At 47.3% G+C, this 20,209-nt stretch overlaps 1 protein-coding gene across 10 annotated transcripts in view; it reads left to right on the top strand.

Moving 5' to 3' along the window:
• KIZ (kizuna centrosomal protein) overlaps positions 1-20,209 on the top strand; it is a 765,937-nt gene that overhangs the window by 560,996 nt on the left and 184,732 nt on the right. For all 10 annotated transcript variants that reach the window (XM_085612400.1, XM_085612398.1, XM_085612396.1 and 7 more), the window contains one exon: positions 6,708-6,804. In XM_085612400.1, the coding sequence (XP_085468526.1) occupies positions 6,708-6,804 (97 nt within the window). The remainder of the gene's footprint in view (positions 1-6,707; positions 6,805-20,209) is intronic.

Here is a 20,209-nt window from a genome sequence, read left to right as displayed (position 1 = left end):
CCAGGTTGGTGTCTTCCCACACATTTAAAAGGCACCACTTAGGCGAAAGTGTGAGCTCTTCTCCTACCACCCCCGACATGCATGACAAGATCTCCCACCAGTATTCCTGAATCTCCTGACACATCCATATGATATGATAAAACGATCCCACTCCCCCACTCTTTCTTTTACAGGTTGCGTCTGCCCTGCGGTCCATCTTCACCAATGTAGTGCAGGAGATGTATACCCTATGCAGTATTTTGAGCTGGACTAATCTGTACCGGGCCCTAATTGCTACCTCCCTCTGGGACGCCTACACTTCGGGTCTGTCCTCTTCTTGTAGGTCAGGTATGTCTAAACCCCAGCGATCTTTCAGGGCCATAGGAGTGACTGGTAGGTTGTTAATAAACTTTCGGTATGTGAGCGAGACTGCCTTTCAGGGCAAATGTTCCTCCAGGAGCCTACACTCTAGGGGAGACGACTCCAGGAGTTCAGTTCCCCGGGACACTGCTGCTTGAATTTCATGTCAGATCTGTAAATAATGGAAATACTCCGTCCGGGCCAGTTCATGTGTCTTTTGTGATTGTTCAAATGAGATCATTTATGTCCCCGTGTGTAGTTCCCCAACCTCGAGATTCCGATTAGGTTACATTTAGCGAAACCTTTTGTTATTTCTGAGGCACCCAGTTGTTGAGAGTCCCAAAGGGGTGTGGCTTTGGTGAGTCTATTCTTCCACCCTAATTTGGCGAGAGCCGAGTGCCAATGATGGATTGTCACCGCCGTGGGACCCTCCAGCTGGAGTTGTCGTGGTTCAGTATAAAGCACATGAAGATAGCCTCTCGGTGTAGTACCAGCCGATCCATGTGGTACGCTGGCTCTGTTAGAGACTGGTGGACCCATTGGTTAATGGTTGCGGGTTGAGCCGCCCTGTAATACATTTGGATATGTGGCAACGCGATTCCGCCATCATACCAGCTACGGGTCAAGTTACTGAGGGCGATTCTTGGGGGGCCACTGTCCCACATGAGGGAGCGCACCTCACTGTCTATCGAATTGAAGTATGAGTCCGGAACAGGAAGGGCTTGTTTTGTAATACATATAAGAATCTCGGCAGGGCCATAATTTTAAACAGGGCCGCTCTACCGAGGAGTGAGAGAGGGAGGGCACGCCGATGGTGGATATCTCTTTTAAGGCACTCCATAGGAGGTCGCAGGTTCCTGGTTAAAAAGCGCGCCTGATCAGTTGTTATAAAAAATGCCCAGGTGTCGAAATCCGTCTGTGGCTATCTGCGCCTCACAGTCCATCGGTAGCTTTGGTCTCTGTCCGCTAAGAACAAACACTACGGATTTGGCCCAGTTGATGACATAGCCTGAGTACCTGGAGGCACTGTTCCAGGGTCGGTATGGTAGAAAGTCAACCATGACCGTACCTCGAAAAGAGGAAAGTAAAGAGGAAGGGATGGATCTATCTGTTCGTGGTCTAGGATGGGGTACTCAGGATGGGGGGAGACAACAAAAGTGTCTCTTGTTGCCCTCACACACCCCGAAGGATGTCATGCTTCATCATTGGGCAGTGCTCCTCGTCGGGCCGGCGGTGCAATGCCCTACGGGTCCCCCGAAGGGTCTCTTTAGCGGAGATCTTTTAAGAGAGCTGCCGATTGGTGCATGCGGGTATGTGGAGGGGGAGTGCCAAGGTCAGTGGTGACGGTAGTGTGTGCAGGAATAAAAATACCTAAGGGTTACCTGGGAAGCTAATTTAATAAGAAGGTACCCTTGGTACACTAAAAAACGTGGAAAGATGTTACTAATCAAAACGTAATGTGTCAGTAGTAACTGAAGATACAGGTCAAATGGTCGACATGTTTCGCGCCTTTTAGTGGTCAGAATGATCCATGGCGCTTCATCAGGACCAGTAGAGGTGAAGAGTGTGGGGAGAGGTGCCCAGACTATGTGTAGTGGGGGGGGTAAAATATCACCCTCTCACGCCTGCACCTCCGAGCAGGCGTCTGGACCGGGCAGGTTTCCAGTGCCGTCACCTGAGCAACCCCCCTAGATGGTGTGGGCCTCCTACGCCGCTTTTTAACTCAAGGAGTAATTCTAACTCTTATTATAGGTACAACGCAAAGGGGGCACAACAGACTCCTTTTTTCACACACTACCTGTTTAGGAGACACTGTACTCCCCCCCCCCCCCTTTATTGCCGAGTGAGAGGGTGATATTTTACCCCCCCCACTACACATAGTCTGGGCACCTCTCCCCACACTCTTCACCTCTACTGGTCCTGATGAAGCGCCATGGATCGTTCTGACCACTAAAAGGCGCGAAACATGTCGACCATTTGACCTGTATCTTCAGTTACTACTGACACATTACGTTTTGATTAGTAACATCTTTCCACGTTTTTTAGTGTACCAAGGGTACCTTCTTATTAAATTAGCTTCCCAGGTAACCCTTAGGTATTTTTATTCCTGCACACACTACCGTCACCACTGACCTTGGCACTCCCCCTCCACATACCCGCATGCACCAATCGGCAGCTCTCTTAAAAGATCTCCGCTAAAGAGACCCTTCGGGGGACCCGTAGGGCATTGCACCGCCGGCCCGACGAGGAGCACTGCCCAATGATGAAGCATGACATCCTTCGGGGTGTGTGAGGGCAACAAGAGACACTTTTGTTGTCTCCCCCCCATCCTGAGTACCCCATCCTAGACCACGAACAGATAGATCCATCCCTTCCTCTTTACTTTCCTCTTTTCGAGGTACGGTCATGGTTGACTTTCTACCATACCGACCATGGAACAGTGCCTTCTAGTAATTACCCTATTGACTTCTCGGAGCACAGGCACTGGACCATTAACCAGCTCCTGGTCCCCCCCCTCCCCTTTTTTGGATACAATAGCCTGAGTACCTACCAAATGTAGCAAAAATGTTTAGTATTCTTGCTATAGAGGCTCGGGGGATGCCACATATAAAAGGATATCATCGGCATACAGCGAGATCCTGTCCTCCCAGTCCACTGACCATCGTAGGCCATGTATTATTGGATCGCTCCTGATCCATGCCGCCACTAGCTTAAGTATCAACCCGAAGACTAGGGGGGACAGGGGACATCCCTGTCTTGTGCCACGCTGCAGCGGGAATATACGCGAACTTTCCCCGTTGACCACTACCTGCGGTGCTGTGTACAGGAGGCAGAGCCAAGATAGAAATCGCGGTCCGAATCCCATGCGTTTGAGCACCGCCACTATATAAGGCCACTCGGCGGTGTCAAAGGCCATCTGAGCGTCTAGGGATAGGTGCACGTCCCAAGACACCATGCAGGCACCTGAGGTTCAGGGCAGTGTTGTGTCCTGGCATAAATCCGGATTGTTCCGGGTGGACCAAGGCCGGGAGTAGAGGGAGAAGCCGCTGCGCCAATAGTTTAGCAAGAATGTTTGTTTCTGCAATCAGCAACTTAATTGGCTGGTACGACATACATTAGTCCCTCGGCCTTCCCTCCTTGTGAATTACCACAATAGTCCCCAGTGTCTGATCTATTGGGAGTCTGCCAATAGTGTTGCTCTCCTCAAACACTGTCAGTAAGTGAGGCGCAGTCGCCTGCGCTGTGAATTTGTATAATTCAATTGGGATACCGTTTGGCCCCAATGCTTTTCCCGACTTCAGGGCTCCTATCGCTTGAGTTATTTCAGCTATCGTAAAGTCCTCTTCCAGAGGCTGGCGCTCTTCCTCCGTCAACACCGGGAGTGAGATATCCCTCAGGAACTCAAGGGATTCCTGTTCTGGGTATTCTGTACTGGTGGAGTATACCTCCGCATAATGGTCTGCAAATGCCTCAGCAATACCTAACGGGTTTCTGATCTCCTCCCCGGATCTAGAGGTGAGCGATGGGATCCTTCTATCTGCTTTCTGGCGCTGATCCAACCAGGCCAGTAGTTTGCCTGCTTTGTTGCCAGTTTCATATATCCGGTGTTGAGTCTCGTTAATTTTATTCCTGGCCTCCTCTGTAAAGCTGTCTCTATAGTCTTGTTTAAGTTTTAACGTGTTGTGCGTCATTATCGTAGTTTCGTATGATTTGAAGTTCTAAGTCAAGGATTTCCTGTTCAAGTTTCACAACTGTCGCTCTTTTCTCTTTTTTGTGTCCAGATATAAGCGAAAGGGCCTGACCCCTGACCACCGTCTTATATGCTTTCCATAATATCTGTGGCGAAGCGAATATATTAACGTTTTCCTGAAAGTAAAGATTAGTTGCTTCTTCGAGGCCTTTTCATATTTTGGGTACCTTAATGTACCCAGGATTTATTGCCAGCAGGCCCCCGCGTCGCGGTCCACCCACCTTATAATTTGCCCATATGGAAAAGTGGTCAGATACCTCTCGCCAAGTGTTGGACCTCCGAGAAGTGAGTGAGGAGTGTGGTGAGCGAAATCAAAAAGTCAATTCGTGAACGACTACCATGTGCTCCTGAGTGGAACGTGTACCCTGGTGTAGTGGGGTTTAGAGATCTCCAGGCATCTATCAAGCTGACCGCGGACAAAAAAATCTACCAGTCTTATCTGCCTGGGGGTTTGGGCTCTAGGTGACATACGATCCAGCAAGTCGCAGCCTGCCATGTTAAAGTTTCTTCACATATATAGACGACCCATAGGGAGTTCCAGTATTTGTGCCCCCATGTTTGTCACGTGGAGTCTACCAACATGTGGGTGACATATAGGGACATAATATTGATTACTTCGCCAGGCCTTATCCACGAAACCTCTGCATATCTACCCAGACTGTCCGTCCATGTTTTTTCTATGATGAGGGGTAGGCTTTTCTTGAGGACCCGTACCCCGTGAACCAGATGTGTAGCCTGCATGCGCCTTCATTTCGTAGCCCCAGCGATTCAAGGCCTTACAACTATTGTCCATTAGATGGGTCTCCTGCAAGAGAACCACATCCGGGGAGTGTCTTTTAATAAACTGAAACACGATGCCTCGCTTAACTTTACTTCCTAGCCCATTTACATTCCAGGACATTATTTTCATTTCAACCTGGACTTGCCCTGTCATGTAAAAGCTGTTCTGGTTTCTTTATTAACAGTGTGTCGGGGCTTCACCAGATGTCCCCCCTCCCAGTGCCCCTACGGTCCCCCTGTGTCGGACCCAGTGTCTTGGTCGTGTTGAAGAGTGCCATCTGCTCTTTCTCTGTAACATAGAAAACTGCATAACAAAACAACTAATAATAAACATGTAGCCACTCCTCACCCTGCAACCCTGGCAGACGGCGCCCCAGTTGCCCCCCCCCCCCCCTCCAACTTGGCAGAGAGCCTGTCGACCCTACCCATCGTTCTAAACATAGGGAACCTATACTTGGCCCTCAACTTTTCCCCCACCCCCTCTCCGGTCTTGCAGTTAATCTGTCCGCCATTAATATAGAGCTGTGCTTTCCAACAGTGCTAAAGTGGTTCACTATCTCAGTCCCTTCCTGCCCAGGCCGCTGGGTGGGTTCGACGCTGTGCTTAGCTTCTCCTAGTCCGATAGCTGGACGGGAGGTCAACCAAACCAAAATGGCTTCCTCAACCTGCCCCCCAGTCCGTCGACGAAGCCACGTTATTCTTACCCACTTTACCTCGGGCTCAGTCAGCCCTGATCTCGCTCACCGTTGTCATGGCACACAGGCTGCCATCCAAAGTTCCTTTTTTGGGTGTAGAGTTAGGTTGTAGAAATAACTGTTCTTTCATTGGCTGCCGCAAGAAGTCCTTTAAGGCAGGAGGGATGTGTCGTATGTTTAGGCTACAAGCTTATCTTGCTGTGGGTCTCTTCATGTTGGTAATGGTAATTATGCATGTATTACAAGCGTTTAGGACATGGCTGATCCCACCCGTGGTGTGATGCCTTCCTTGTCATTATAGCGGTATTGTTTTGATTTTTTAACTCCATTACTACTCCTGTCCAAGCACTCGAACTGTAAGTGTGGTGTAACCTGTCTGCATGCATCCATGCATTCGCACATTAACACGTTCATGCACACGCCATTTCATTCATTAATTCGTCCATCACTCATGCAACAATTCATCAATCTATGAACCTAGTCACTCTATGCTTATTCGTGCACTGAGGCAGTCACTCATCCTTCTAGCCGTTGTCTTATCCTCACACTCACCCACTCGCCAATCCACAGAAACACAAGTTAGGCCGTCGGTGAAGAATCCTTTTCATAAAACAGCCAAATCTTTTAGCTTTAACAATGCTTTGTTTTTTTCTAATGGGTCGTTCTGGGCCCCATGACCATGTCCAAATCTAGTTAGGTTTCTGTGTTAACCTTGATATGCAGATTTTGTGAGTAAAGCTCTGTACGGCATTAACCCAACACCACTACTAATGTTGAGTTGTGACCCTTGTATGATGCATAATATTAACAGAGTAACAGCATATGTTTCCGACGGCTCATCTGCTAGTTATAGAGCGTGTATTAAGTTGAAAACACAAGCTTCTCTGTTAACATTTCTTTCACTTAATACCGCTTTTTTATATTTATTGTAACATTTATTTGATAGTAATTTCAGTGTGTTTTGTGTGGCAAATTGTTGTTTTCTGTATTTTAAAGCAATTAAATGGTGTAGCCTGTCGACTGGGGCATCCATGTTGATTTCTGCAACTTGAAACGGGCAATTTGAATTATAGCCATCGGTTGAAAACACAGCCTCTAAGATACATATTTCTGAAGAACCACATTTCCTTTTTTTATGACAGAGTTGAATCCCGGTGCCCTTAATGTCATGGACAAGGGTAAGAACAAACTCAACTCGGAGGCGAGTGTTTCATCGAGTGAAAGAAGTCCCTTGATGAGGTAAAAATTTCAAATTCAACCCCAAGCGAAAAGTACCTGCATACACTGTCATATATAAAGTGCACACAGTTCGTAATGCAGATCATGTTGTGGCCTAGTGCAGCTACACATTAGGGTTTCAGTTTCCTTTTCGCGGTAAAAGCCGAAATCGTTGCTTTTCAGAATATTTGCAGCCGAGCCAGGTATTGTTCTGCAGCTGTTGTTTTCCCGTTTGAAGACTCTATTGACATCTCAGTGAACCACAAATTAGCGCGCACAGCTGCTCTCAGTAGGGCCACTTGAAGGCCCCACAATAGAACTTGTCAGTAGAATGGCGGCCATGGGGTAGTCTTGAAGAAATAAAGTGGTATATGTCTTCTTGTTGATATAGCTGGCGATGTAGGCGATTTTGTGCTCAATGCACACGTCTGTTTCATTCATGGAGAGGATTTAAACTGGAGTATTTCATGTGACTTTGTGCAAATATGCGCTGTGTATACCAGAGAGCTGTAGTTTAACTTAAAAATTCTTACATTGTAACACTTTCTCTGAGTTTTTTCGAGCAGTTCATCCAGATTCAGTAATGTTTTTCCTTGCCATGAAAGCTAATAAGGAAATAATTAACATTCACTGGACGTGATTACAATGCCGGACAGTGCATGAAGTTTGTCTCCACTGGCTTTTTATCTAGCCTGGGGTAGTTAGCCTATGATAGTCACATTGATCGAGTATTAAATAAAAAATAAAAAAAACACTTGCAGCCGTCGTTATATATGTGGCCATTATGTTTAGGGATCCAGTAAATTTGGTTAAATCTAGCAGCGCTCTAAGAACCACATTCTTTTACAAGAGATCCCGAGTGAACGTGTTCCCAAAAGTCAGTGCACGCGATGATCTATTTACCAGCTTTTTTTGGCATTCATGTGTCCTTCTTGCCCTAAGGCCTGTCTGGAATATGGGCCTTTGTACGGCTCTGGTCTTTCTCAGACCGGAGGCAAAATTGTAGCGCCTTGTTAGGTGTGGTGTGCTCCAGTATTTGAGTTTTATTGAGTGTTGAGGGATTGTTGAGCCATGATGCCCCATTTGATTTGTTGCTAAGCTAATGTCTTGTGTCACCGACACATGGCTGTGTTATATGTCTTTGAGTGTTTCATTCCAGTAGTGTGTGTTTTTTGTCTCAGTACAGGAAGAAATGTGCTAGAGGCCATTTTTATTATTATTATTATTATTTTTTATCTTTGAAGGGAATGCTTTTGATTACCTGGCGGACGAGCGAGCCTCTGTTTATCAGTGATGTCATAAAGTACACCCGACTTTTGTTGTGTATTATGTGGAGTGATAAACGTTAGAATTGTTGGTACAGTGTTGCATTGGCGAGAGCGAGTGCATGGCAGTCTGTCTGTCACTTGTCCTGTGGGTAGTGCTGTGTTTTCTGTTTAGTTCTATGGGCCAGTAGAAAATGTAAGTTTGTTGTGTCGGGTGTGGTATCCATAATTGCCATTAGGATTCCACCCGGGTATTAATGTATTCGTTTTTTGTGTGTTGCCATGTGTTTCGTTTTTAAAAATTATCTCTTTGGTTGGAGAGAACTTCTTTGCTTCTGTAAATCTTTTAGCGTTATGCTGTTTGACCACGAATGAGATATTGGTGTGCCCAGAATGCTTAGCTGTGTTTGCCACATGGCTACATTGCTTCAGAGTTGAGCCGTTTGTGTATAGTGCTGTTTGCTGGCGATACATTGACATTTGTATGGCTTTTGTTGCTGTATTGGTAACAGTGTGTGGTGGTAGTAAGGGGGTAGTGTTCTTGGTAGACATCTACCTGATGCACCACCACCTCATGTTACAAAGTTGTTTTTTGAGCGGGGGGGTGGGGTTAAGAAAGGAACACTTTCCTACTGGCTTACAGTAAATATCAAATATGTATTTTTCCTGTTTTTTTCATGAAACGATGATTAACTTGTTGTTGCTCGTTTTTGGTTGTTGGAGACATGCAGCATTTTCTATCAGGTTTTAAAACGAGTGTGTTACTGAATTGTGGACTGTAGTCTAGAAATAACAATTCGTACACTATTTTTGTCTAAACGATAAAGTTCACAATTATTTGTGAATTGCCTCTGATAGACTTGACTCCAAATGGCTTAGTGTGAGCCATTGGAAATGGTAACTGTGAAATCTCCTGTTTTCACCCCATATAAAATTCAGCATCACATGTACCTTTCCTACACCGCATAATATTTAAATGTGGAATTGTTTATTGATAATATAGGTACTTGTGTCTCAGCTGTTTTTCAGAGTTTCATTTAATTACATTTATTTGGCGTTTTCTCAGCCTTTAACAGTAGACACACTTTATACAATTTTGTTTTCATATTACATGATTATTCGTACATTGCAGTCCCTTAATTTGCACTGAGCATCTGTGTTAATGTTTGTGTGACTGAGTGCATAATATTACTAGTGATTCTGACACATGCACCTATACATACGTCACATAATTTCTGATGAACTATTTCCTGTTGTAGAATTTTGTTCCTTGGAAGATTCCAGGCTTTTTTTTTAGAACAAGAACATTGGATCACCTTTGATGGAACCATCATGGGCACCAACATTGTGAACTCCAGTATTATGACAAAATACAAATTCACTGCTTGCAAAAAAAAACAGAAAGCAGTGACAAGAAATGTTATAACTGTCAACAGACATGCACATATCACCCAATCTTCAAACTGGAAAAATCATAAACTTACGTACCAGAATTCACGAAATCATAGGTGGATATTACCCTCCTTTACACAGGAAGAATCTGACCTACTTAGTTGTTAGAACTTTGTAGTATTGAAATCAGGTGACAGGAGCTGTAGAAAGGTGCATCATTTTATATGACCGCCAACAATTGCTAGATGCTATAGGAATACCAGGAAATACCAACAACGTTCTATATGAATAAACACCTTCCTTTTACCACATAATCAAAATCCGGATTAGCCTATAGTTCTGTTTTGTGTCAAGTTTAAAAGAGGAACCCTTGCTTGCCTTTTTTCTCCCAGTGGGAGTTTTAACTCCTCCCTTTATATCTATCATATATATTCGAGATGAACCCTCTATGTTTGCGACCAAACATGGTGGCTATATGTGGCTGCACATAGCTCCTTCTTCTTCTCCCCTAGTGCTGAAAACAGTCTTGATCTTATCAGGCATCTGTGTCCTCCATGGGGGACTCTCCTCCCTACCCTGTTTGCTGGTGGTAAACAAAGGAGAGTGCACCTGTCCATCGGTCTCACAAAGGACACTGCACTACCTCACCCGGTTGTAGTGGCATGTTACGAGGGTGACGAGTACCCAACTACCCCACAAAGGAGGCTCTGTGTAGTGAATAATCAGGACTACACATATGTGAGAACTCCCAAGTTTATTGAATAACTCGACCAGACAAGGAAGTACAAGCCTCCGGGAGCCAACAGCTACAATCAACTGGCTTCCTGGTGCCGTTAACCGCATTTAAAGGTAAGCCCTATTATTACATCCCCACAGTTCCACACTTTCCTCGGGGAGCCCCTCACGTGCGAGAGTCTCCACGAGGGAAGAGGTAGAACACTACACATCTCCTCCTTTACAAACAAGGTAAGCATTAATTACAAACATAATCATTTAAAACACCCGGACGTCTGATGATCCTTTTGCCAAGGGTGTTGGTATCTTCATTCTGAGAAACATCATGCGAAACGATGGCTTCACTTTTTAGAGCAGGATGATCCTGTGGGCAATCGCAAAAATCATGCAAAACAGACGACTTGTTGACAACAGGATCAAATGCAAACGGAGCTTCACATAAAGCGACTCTCATGAGATTACAACATTTTTCGTTCTCCAGAATAACCTTATTTTTCCTTAATTTGGCAATGCGTTGAGGTTCAAAGAATTTACTTTAATTTTTTTGCACAAAACCTGGTTTTTTGACTCTGACCCACTGGCCAACAGAAAGTCTAACCTTATGAGTGTTATGTTTCGTGTCCTAGAACTTTTTGTATTTGTCATGTTTAAGAAGGAGATTGTTCTTAACATCAGAAGACCAACTCACTTCTCCACAAGTTTTAATCCAACCAGGGTACCACTTAGCTCTGGGTTTTCTCCCCCTCATGAGCTCGAAAGGGGAACATTTTGTAGAATCTACAATTGAAACTGTTTAAGACCAGAGAGTTTTAAACATTTGTGTTTCCCAGGGAATGTTGTTCTTAAAAGCCAACTGAGTGGCACCCTTCAAAACTCTATTGTACCTCTCCACCAAACCATTTCTGCTGGGATTATACAGGGAGGTGGTTTTGTGTTGAATGCCACATTTGGATACATTTTGGGTCATGGCCTCCAAAGTAAAGTGTACACCATTATCGCTAATGATAACAGCAGGGATCCCTTGCCTAAGGTAAACTTTATCAAAAAACTATATCACTGTGTCAGTATCCAATTTCCTGATAACTTTGACCACAGGCCATTTAGAAAACACATCCATCATAGAAATAACATACTTCCCAGAACTGCCAGCAGGACCCATGATGTCCACAGCAAGGTACTCCCATGGAGATTCTGGGCACATAAAGTCACTCATAGGAGGCCTTAAAGTTTTACAAGTTTTGTCAGCAGAGGAACACAATCTCTCACAACTCTCTCTACTTCAATGTCTACTACAGGCCACCAATAACTACTTTTGACAATACACTTGATTTTTAAAATACCTAAATGTCCATCATGGCATAAAGAAATAATCTTATTTCTTAAATAAAAGGAAGGAACAATTTTATCTCCTCTCATAAGGTTTCCAGCCAAAGAAGATAACTCATCTCTGACGTCCCAATATGGTTTTACATCTTTTACATCCATTTTGCGAGGCCAACCATTGCCCTAAAATTCTAAAACTTTCTTTAAACAGTTATCTTTAGTCAAAGCTTTGTTCCACTCCTCTCTTTGAAAGGAATCAAGAAGACCATGGTCCTACAAGCAAGCAACTTGAACATTTTCCATAAGATCATCCTGGTTCTCAACCATTTGAACAGGTAAGCGTGACAAAAAATCGACAACAGCATTCCTCTTATCAGGCAAGTATTCAATTTTGTATAGAAAATCTAATAATCGCATGGAAATACGTGCTAACCTGGCAGAAACATTAACCGTACCAACATTTGATAAGATTTTAACCAAAGGTTTGTGATCACATTTAACAATGACTTCACTGCCCCAAACAAATGTGTGAAAATGCTCTAAAGCCCAAGCACAAGCGTGTGCTTCATGCTCAATTACAGCATACTTACACTCAGCAGGAGACAAGAACCTAGATGCATAAGCAATATTGGATTCAAAACCCTTATTGTCAACCTGTGATAAGACAGCACCAATATCAGTGCCGCTGGCATCAGTAGTCATTATGTTTTTACCACAAGGGACACAGCCTTGAAGGGCAGGAGCAGAAGCAATAGCGTTCTTAATATCAGAGAATTTCTCCTGGCACGAAGTATACCTCATAAATTTAGAATTGGACTTAAGAAGTTGCCCTATATGAAAGGATCTGTTGGAAAAAACTTTAACAAATTTTGAAAAAACCTCCACAAGTCCTAAAAAGGATTTGACTTCATCCTTGTTTTTTGGACTAGGGGCATCAGTAATAGCAGAGACCAACTTGGCTTTAGGATGGATACCCACAGCACTAATTTCATGACCAAGATAGCTCAAACTATTTGCTGCAAACGTGCACTTTGAAAATTCAACAGTCAAACCAAATTTGTCCAACAGGGAAAGCACATGGAGCAGTTTGGTTTTGTGATCATTATTGTTCTTACCCATGACAAGAATGTCATCTTGAAAGATGAGAACATAATCCAGATGACCAAAAATTCTGTACATCAAACGCTGGAACACCACGGCAGATGAAGCTAAGCCGAACGACATTCTAGTGTACTGAAAACACCCAATGTGCGAAATGAAAGCAGTGAGATTTTTGCAAGCATTAGGAAGAGGGATCTGGTGGTAGGCATGGGAAAGGTCAATGGTGGAGAAAATTTCCATACCTCTAGTTTTGGAAAGCATTTAATTAATGTTGAGTTAAGGAAACTGGTCAATTAAAATATTGTCATTAAGATGGCGAAAGTCAATGCATAACCTGAGCTTTCCGTTGGCCTTCCTAGCGGCGACCACCGGAGAAACCCATTGGGAAGATTTAATCAGTTCTGTAGTAGGGGATCTCTGTGTATAGTCATAATCTATGAATAATCCCCGCCCATGTGCGGGGACCCCGGAGCAATCAAAAATATCTCTTAAGCTGTCCCGCATTTGCAAACCTGCAAAGACACTTAAGAGACAGACAAAATAATACAGCCTAATCACAACAAGGCTGCACTGGCCAGCACTTCCTCTGAAGTGAACACAAAAGCCAAAATAAAGTTTAAATGTCATTTTTATTCACATCTGACATCCTCCTTTATTACCACACACTCCCTTCACCAAAATCCCTTTAAACAATAGAGAGGAAGGGGTGGACAGACAAGCCCTATAGGCTGTCATTATGTGTCTGCTAAAGGGATACCGTGCCTTTAAGAAACTCTCCAGAGACCCCCGGTATCCCAGGATGCACAGCCAACACAAGTTACTTTCAGTTCTTTTTTCCGGCTCCTGCTAGCAGGACCCTGGAGCTTGAGCTCTACCCTTTTGGGTGGTTTATTTGATTAAAATTGGATTTTTTGGATAAATAGTGTTTTCATTCGACGTCTAGAGCCTTTGTCAACTACTGCCTGCAATCTGGAGCAGTTTTGGCCCACTCTTAGCATGGCTTTGTTCGATAACTGCCCTGAGTGTGGGAGGAAAAAGGCCAAGACGGACCCACATGATGTTTGTATCCTCTGCTTGTCGTCCTCACATGTCCCAGCTACATGTGCCATCTGTAAAACCTTTTCAAAAAGGACCCTGAGGGACAGGGAGAAGATTCGCCTTCAGGGACAGGAGCAGCAGAGGACCGGTGGGACTTCGGGGCATGGAGGGTCTCATTCTCCCTCCCCCGCCCATGCTTCAGCCCCTGGAGGGACCTCCGGGCAGAGCAGGGAGCAGAAACGGCGCCTACCGGCTGGTAGGTCGCATTCGACGTCGAAGGCGAGGGAGAAGGCACCGGTATGTTCGCCGTCGATCCAGGGCTCTGGGTCGCGGCAGCCTCGGCGTTCGACGTCGAGAGAGGGGATGGCGAGACCTGGGACCGGGTCGCCGTCGCAGGTGTCGCGGTCGACGTCGACACCCCATCGACGTCGTACCGAGCCCCATGGAAGACTTCACTCGCCACCTTCGCCGTCGACCCACGGCTCGACGCTGACGGAGTCGACGCTGACGGAGTCGACGCCGAGATCCCGGCGCCCGCCGTGCAGGCGGAGAAGATCGCCGTCGAGGCACAGGTCGCCGTCGAGGCACAGGTCGCCGTCGAGGCACAGGTCGCCGTCGAGGCACTGGACGTCGACGTCGAGACACCAGCGTTCGACGTCGAAGCACCAGAAGGCGACGTCGAGGCAGAAGTCGACGCCGCGGCGACGGAGGTCGAGGCATCGGTCGACGTCGAGGAGGCATGGTTCGACGTCGAGGAGGCATGGTTCGACGTCGAGAGGACGCTCGACTGTGAGACGGCGTTCGACGTCGAGGGCGAAGAGACGCCGGACGAGGTCGACGTACAGTTCGACGTCACGGACATCGGGGAACACGTCCTCAGTGATTACGATCTCCAGTCGGGGATCGGGGAGACGCGGACGTTCCCCGTCGGTGGCTTCCACGCGGGACAGGCCCGCCAAGAAGAGAAGAGTGGCCGCGAGCCCGGACAGTTCTGGTGCGGGCTCTCCTGCAAGGAGTGATGGGGCTTCGGAACATCTGTCCCCGCTGCGTCCTCAGCAGCCGCCTCTGCCTCCTGCGCCTGCTCTTCCACCGGCTCCTCCACCGGCGCCTGCTCTTCCTCCTCCTCCTCCTCCTCCTCCTCCTCCTCCTCCTCCTCCTCCTCCCCCTCCTCCGTTGCCTCTGCCCGTGCCTCAGCGACCTGCATCTCCACCGCAGCCACCGCCTCCGCCCCCAAGGGCTCCTCACAGGCAGAGATCTCGCTCTCGCCCTCGCAGGCGATCACGGAGTAGGCGCAGATCGTCCACTCGCTCTGGACATGGACGACGGAGGTATCGGTCTCGTTCCAGAGGCTCGAGGGGCACGAACTCTTCTGGGACTGGACGGTGTTCTCCCTCACTGTCGGAGACGCCTCCTACCCGCGTCTCCCCGGTGGATGACATTGCCACGTTCCAGGAGGTGCTGATGAGAGGGGCGGCGAAGTTGGGGATATCAGTCACAACCCCTATTCCCACTACCTCTGTGATCTTTGAAACTTTGCATAAGGCTCATCAGTCGCGCCCCCTCCTCCCATTGGTTCCGGGGTTGGAGGAACCTGCAATGGAGGTGTTCTTGACGCCGGCCGTGGTGAAACTGGCGCCCTCGAGACTCCTCAGGGTGGATCCTCCACCGGACTCTGTTATCGTGGCGGCGGCTCGTAAACAACACTTTACGACGCCTTCGTCCACGGCTCCTCCGGATAAGGAGAGTCGCAAAATGGGCTCCTTAGGGAGGAGGATGTGCTCCACGTCGGCCACTACGATGAAGGCCGCTAGCGCCTCCGCTCTGTTGGGTCGCTATGACAGGTCCCTTTGGGATTCCCTGCAACAGTTCGCTGCCTCCCTGCCTAGAGATAAGAGGGAGGACTTTCAGGAGGTGCTGAACGAGGGCATGATGGTCTCTAATCAGATCATCAGTGCGGCGGGGGATGTGTCGTTGCTGGCGGCCCATGGGTACTGCCACGGCATACACATGAGGAGGCATTCCTGGCTGCGGCTGACACCGCTCAAGCCTGAAGCGCAGCAGAAGATCGCCAATTTACCGTTCTCTGGCACGACGCTGTTCGGGTCGCATGCGGATGACGAGACGGCCCGCATGAAGGCTGAGGCGGAAACCCTGAAGGCGGTGGGGCTGGAGAGGCCCAAGGAGCAGAGGAGGTCCTTCCGATCCTCGGGCAGGCGCTACGCCAAGCAGAGGGGTCAAGGGCGTCAGTCGGGCCACCAACAACAGCCCCAGCAACAACAGCAGTTCCCGAGGCAGTCCTTTCAGAAGCGCCAGAGGGGCAGAGGACAGCATCAGTCCTCGTCGGGGAACAAAGGCCCGGCCGGGTCGAAGCCCTGAAAAGTTACTTCCCCCTCATCCTTTACCCGCTCCGGTGGGGGGGAAGTATTCAACACTACCTGGCAGAGTGGAGGACAATAACGCAGGACAAGTGGGTGCTGAATATTGTTTGCAATGGTTACTGTCTTCGTTTCACCAGCCCGCCTCCACAGATTCCACCAGTGCGCTCCTCCTACATGGTGAGGGAGCTCCAGCGGGAGGCGGACGTTCTGTTAAAAAAGAGGGCGATAGAAGCGGTTCCTTTGAAGCAAAAAGGAAGAGGTCTCTACTCACGGTTCTTTCTCGTAAGAAAAAAGGACAAGAACGAGTTCAGGCCTATTCTGGATCTGCGTCAAGCAAACAAGTGGATCCGCAGAGAAAAGTTCCGTATGTTGTCCCTGCATCAGATTTACCATCAGTTGCATCGAGGAGACTGGCTGTGCGCCATAGATCTGCAGGACGCTTACTTTCATGTGCCGATCGCACCAAAGCATCGCAAGTTCCTGAGGTTTCTGGTAGGCAACAACCATTACCAGTATTCAGTACTCCCGTTTGGCCTGAAGTCTGCACCACGGACGTTCTCCAAGTGCATGGCAGTGGTCGCGGCACACCTGCGGAAGACCAAGGTGTTTGTGTATCCATACCTGGATGATTGGTTGATCAAAGCGTCCACTTACCAGGAAGCCCAGTGCCATTTCAACAGGACGGCGGCTTTGCTTCATCGACTGGGGCTGCACATCAACATGACGAAGTCAGTGCCGGTCCCTGTGCAGTGTCTCCAGTACTTGGGGGCTTCGGTCAATAGTTTGACCGCAAGCGTGTGTCCTTCGGAGGAGAGACGCTTATCGATCCGTGGGAAGGCTCGTCATCTCATCTCAGCCCGCTCTCCTACGGTGAGGACGGTGTCTTCCTTACTGGGGTCGATGGCTTCTTGCATCTTTCTCACCCCCAATGCACGTCTGCATATGAGGCCCCTACAGGAATGTCTGGAGGATCAATGGGACCAGAGGCGGGGGCGTTGGGAGGACAAGATCCAGTTGTCTCAACACGCTTGGCAGTCTCTGAAATGGTGGTGTGCCCCAGGGAATGTCTGCAAGGGGACTCCTTTTCACAAGGATATTCCGGTCCAGACCATAGTGACCGATGCGTCTCTCCAGGGCTGGGGAGCGCATTCGGGCCCTCTTCAGATTCAGGGGATATGGTCGCAGATGGAGACGACTTACCATATCAACTTTTTGGAACTCAGAGCGGTACACTTGGCCTTGAAGGCGTTCCATCCCTCCTTCAGGACGAACTCCCTGCTGGTTCAGACGGACAATACTACGACCATGTATTACCTCAACAAGCAGGGGGGCTCACTTTCACGCACCCTGTCTCGGGAGGCACAGGCGATCTGGAACTGGCTGGTGGCCAGGAACCTGACGATCACGGCGACCCATCTGCCGGGGGTGCAGAATGCCCAAGCAGACGCGCTCAGCAGGCTCGTTCAAGAGAACCACGAGTGGGTGCTAAACGACGACGTGCTAAGAGACGTCTTCGCAGAGTGGGGCACTCCGGATATAGATCTGTTCGCTACGGCAGAAAACAGCAAATGCCGCGACTTCGCGTCCAGGTACTACCAACCAGGGACGCTGGGGAATGCCCTATGGATCAGCTGGTCCAACAGCTTTCTCTACGCCTTTCCACCCATTCCCCTGATCCCGGCGGTGCTGATCAAGTTGTCGCAATCCAGAGCCAGAATGATCCTGATTGCTCCGGAGTGGCCGAGGCAATGGTGGTTCACCGACCTTCTTCACCGGTCTGTTCTGCCACACAGACGCCTGCCGTGTCGGCCGGACCTTCTCACGAAGTTCGGAGGACAGATGGTTCACCCCAATCTCTCGTCCTTGAGTTTGGCAGCATGGCTCCTGAGCTAGTACAGTATGGACACTTGAACCTACCTCAGGACTGTATGGAGATCTTGAAAGAGGCGAAGAGACCGTCTACGAGGACTTCTTACGCCTATAAGTGGAAGAGATTCTGCTTATGGTGCAAGGCAAAGGACTTTGACCCTACATCCTGTAAAGAAGATGTTATTTTGCCTTATCTGCTGCAGTTAGCTCAATCTGGGCTTAATTTTCAGTCTATTAAGGTTCATCTCGCAGCTCTGACTGCGTATAGGAAAGGCCCTTCTCAAACCTCATTTTTTCAAATCCCTGGGATTAAGGATTTTTTGGAGGGTTTGCGTAAGGTGTTTCCCCCTGTTAGAAGACCTTCTCCACCATGGGAATTGAATGTGGTGTTATCTAGATTGATGAGGGAGCCTTTTGAGCCTATCCATAAGGCTTCGTTGCAGCATTTGTCTTGGAAGGCTGCCTTCCTTGTGGCCATTACATCGGCCAGGAGGGTGAGTGAGATTCAGGCTCTGTGTTGTCAAGAGCCGTATACTGTTTTCCATGCTTCTAAAGTAGTGATGCGTACCCATCCTAAATTTTTGCCTAAGGTGATATCAGATTTCCATGTAAATCAAATGATAACTTTGCCTACGTTTTTTCAGCATCCTTCCTCTCCGGCGGAGAGGTCTCTGCATTCACTTGATGTACGTAGGGTACTGAAATTCTACCTGGATAAGACAAAAGATATCCGCAGGTCGGATCAACTGTTTGTTAATTATGGTTCGGTAAGAACTGGTTTAGCTACCTCAAAACAGTCCATTTCCAGATGGATTGTTTCCTGTATTCAGCTTTGTTACCAAAAAGCTAATAAAACATTGGGGGGTAAGCCTACGGCACATTCGACTAGAGGCAAGGCTGCTACTACAGCTTTGCTTAGGAATGTTCCCATTGCTGACATTTGTAAGGCTGCCACCTGGAAGTCGGTCCATACGTTTACGAAGCATTACTGCCTGGATTCTGATGCTAGGGCGGATGCGCAGGTTGGACAGGCTTCGCTGAGGAATTTGTTTGCACAGTGATTTGTTGGTGGTTGGGCTTACTCCACCGCTGCTTGTTGGTTGGGATGGGCTTGCCATTCTATTCATAGATTATGACTATACACAGAGATCCCCTACTACAGAAGGAGTAGTTTCTTACCTGTAACTCCAGTTCTGTAGTAGGGGTATCTCTGTTATAGTCATAAGCGACCCTCCCTCCTCCCCGGTGGAGTAACCTAATAGTATCAGGCCTGTTGTTATACACCTTCAAAAAGAACTGAAAGTAACTTGTGTTGGCTGTGCATCCTGGGATACCGGGGGTCTCTGGAGAGTTTCTTAAAGGCACGGTATCCCTTTAGCAGACACATAATGACAGCCTATAGGGCTTGTCTGTCCACCCCTTCCTCTCTATTGTTTAAAGGGATTTTGGTGAAGGGAGTGTGTGGTAATAAAGGAGGATGTCAGATGTGAATAAAAATGACATTTAAACTTTATTTTGGCTTTTGTGTTCACTTCAGAGGAAGTGCTGGCCAGTGCAGCCTTGTTGTGATTAGGCTGTATTATTTTGTCTGTCTCTTAAGTGTCTTTGCAGGTTTGCAAATGCGGGACAGCTTAAGAGATATTTTTGATTGCTCCGGGGTCCCCGCACATGGGCGGGGATTATTCATAGATTATGACTATAACAGAGATACCCCTACTACAGAACTGGAGTTACAGGTAAGAAACTACTCCTTCAATAACACCATCTTTAACCACCCTACCTAATTATTTCTCCACCTCATCCCTAACAGAAAAAGGAATATTGTGTAGTTTATGATTTTTGGAGAAGCATCAGGTTTGAGGCGAATGTGGTGTTCAAAACCTTCCAATTTACCCAAGGTACCTGAGAAAACAACAGGACATTTATCATATAACATTTTACCTAAACATTCCCCTTCATCCAAAACGAGAACTTGTTCAACACCATTAGGATCAAGGATAATGTTAAGTTTTCTCTGATCTTTTCATCCAAGAACAGATGGACCTTTCTTGGAAACATAAATTTTGCAAAGTGCACTTCTATTCTTGAACCTATGGGTTCACCAGTGTAACTCTCTGGAGCAATATCAGGTTGAAGTAATTCAGGACCAAGTTTTATAACAAATTTTCGGACCATACAGCTTCATTCTCAATGGTTAATGGAGAACCTGAATCAGCTGCAATATGAACGTCAATACCTCCTATAAACATTAAACAAATAGGTTTGTTTGAATCATTAGCGTGTGAAATGTTGAGGACTACATTACCCATGGGGCTTGATGCAAAA

The sequence above is a fragment of the Triturus cristatus genome, chromosome 6, assembly GCF_964204655.1.
Source record: "Triturus cristatus chromosome 6, aTriCri1.1, whole genome shotgun sequence".
Lineage (NCBI taxonomy): Eukaryota > Metazoa > Chordata > Amphibia > Caudata > Salamandridae > Triturus > Triturus cristatus.
The sequence above is the reverse complement of the archived record's forward strand: the minus strand, read 5'-3'. Positions and strand labels throughout refer to the sequence as shown.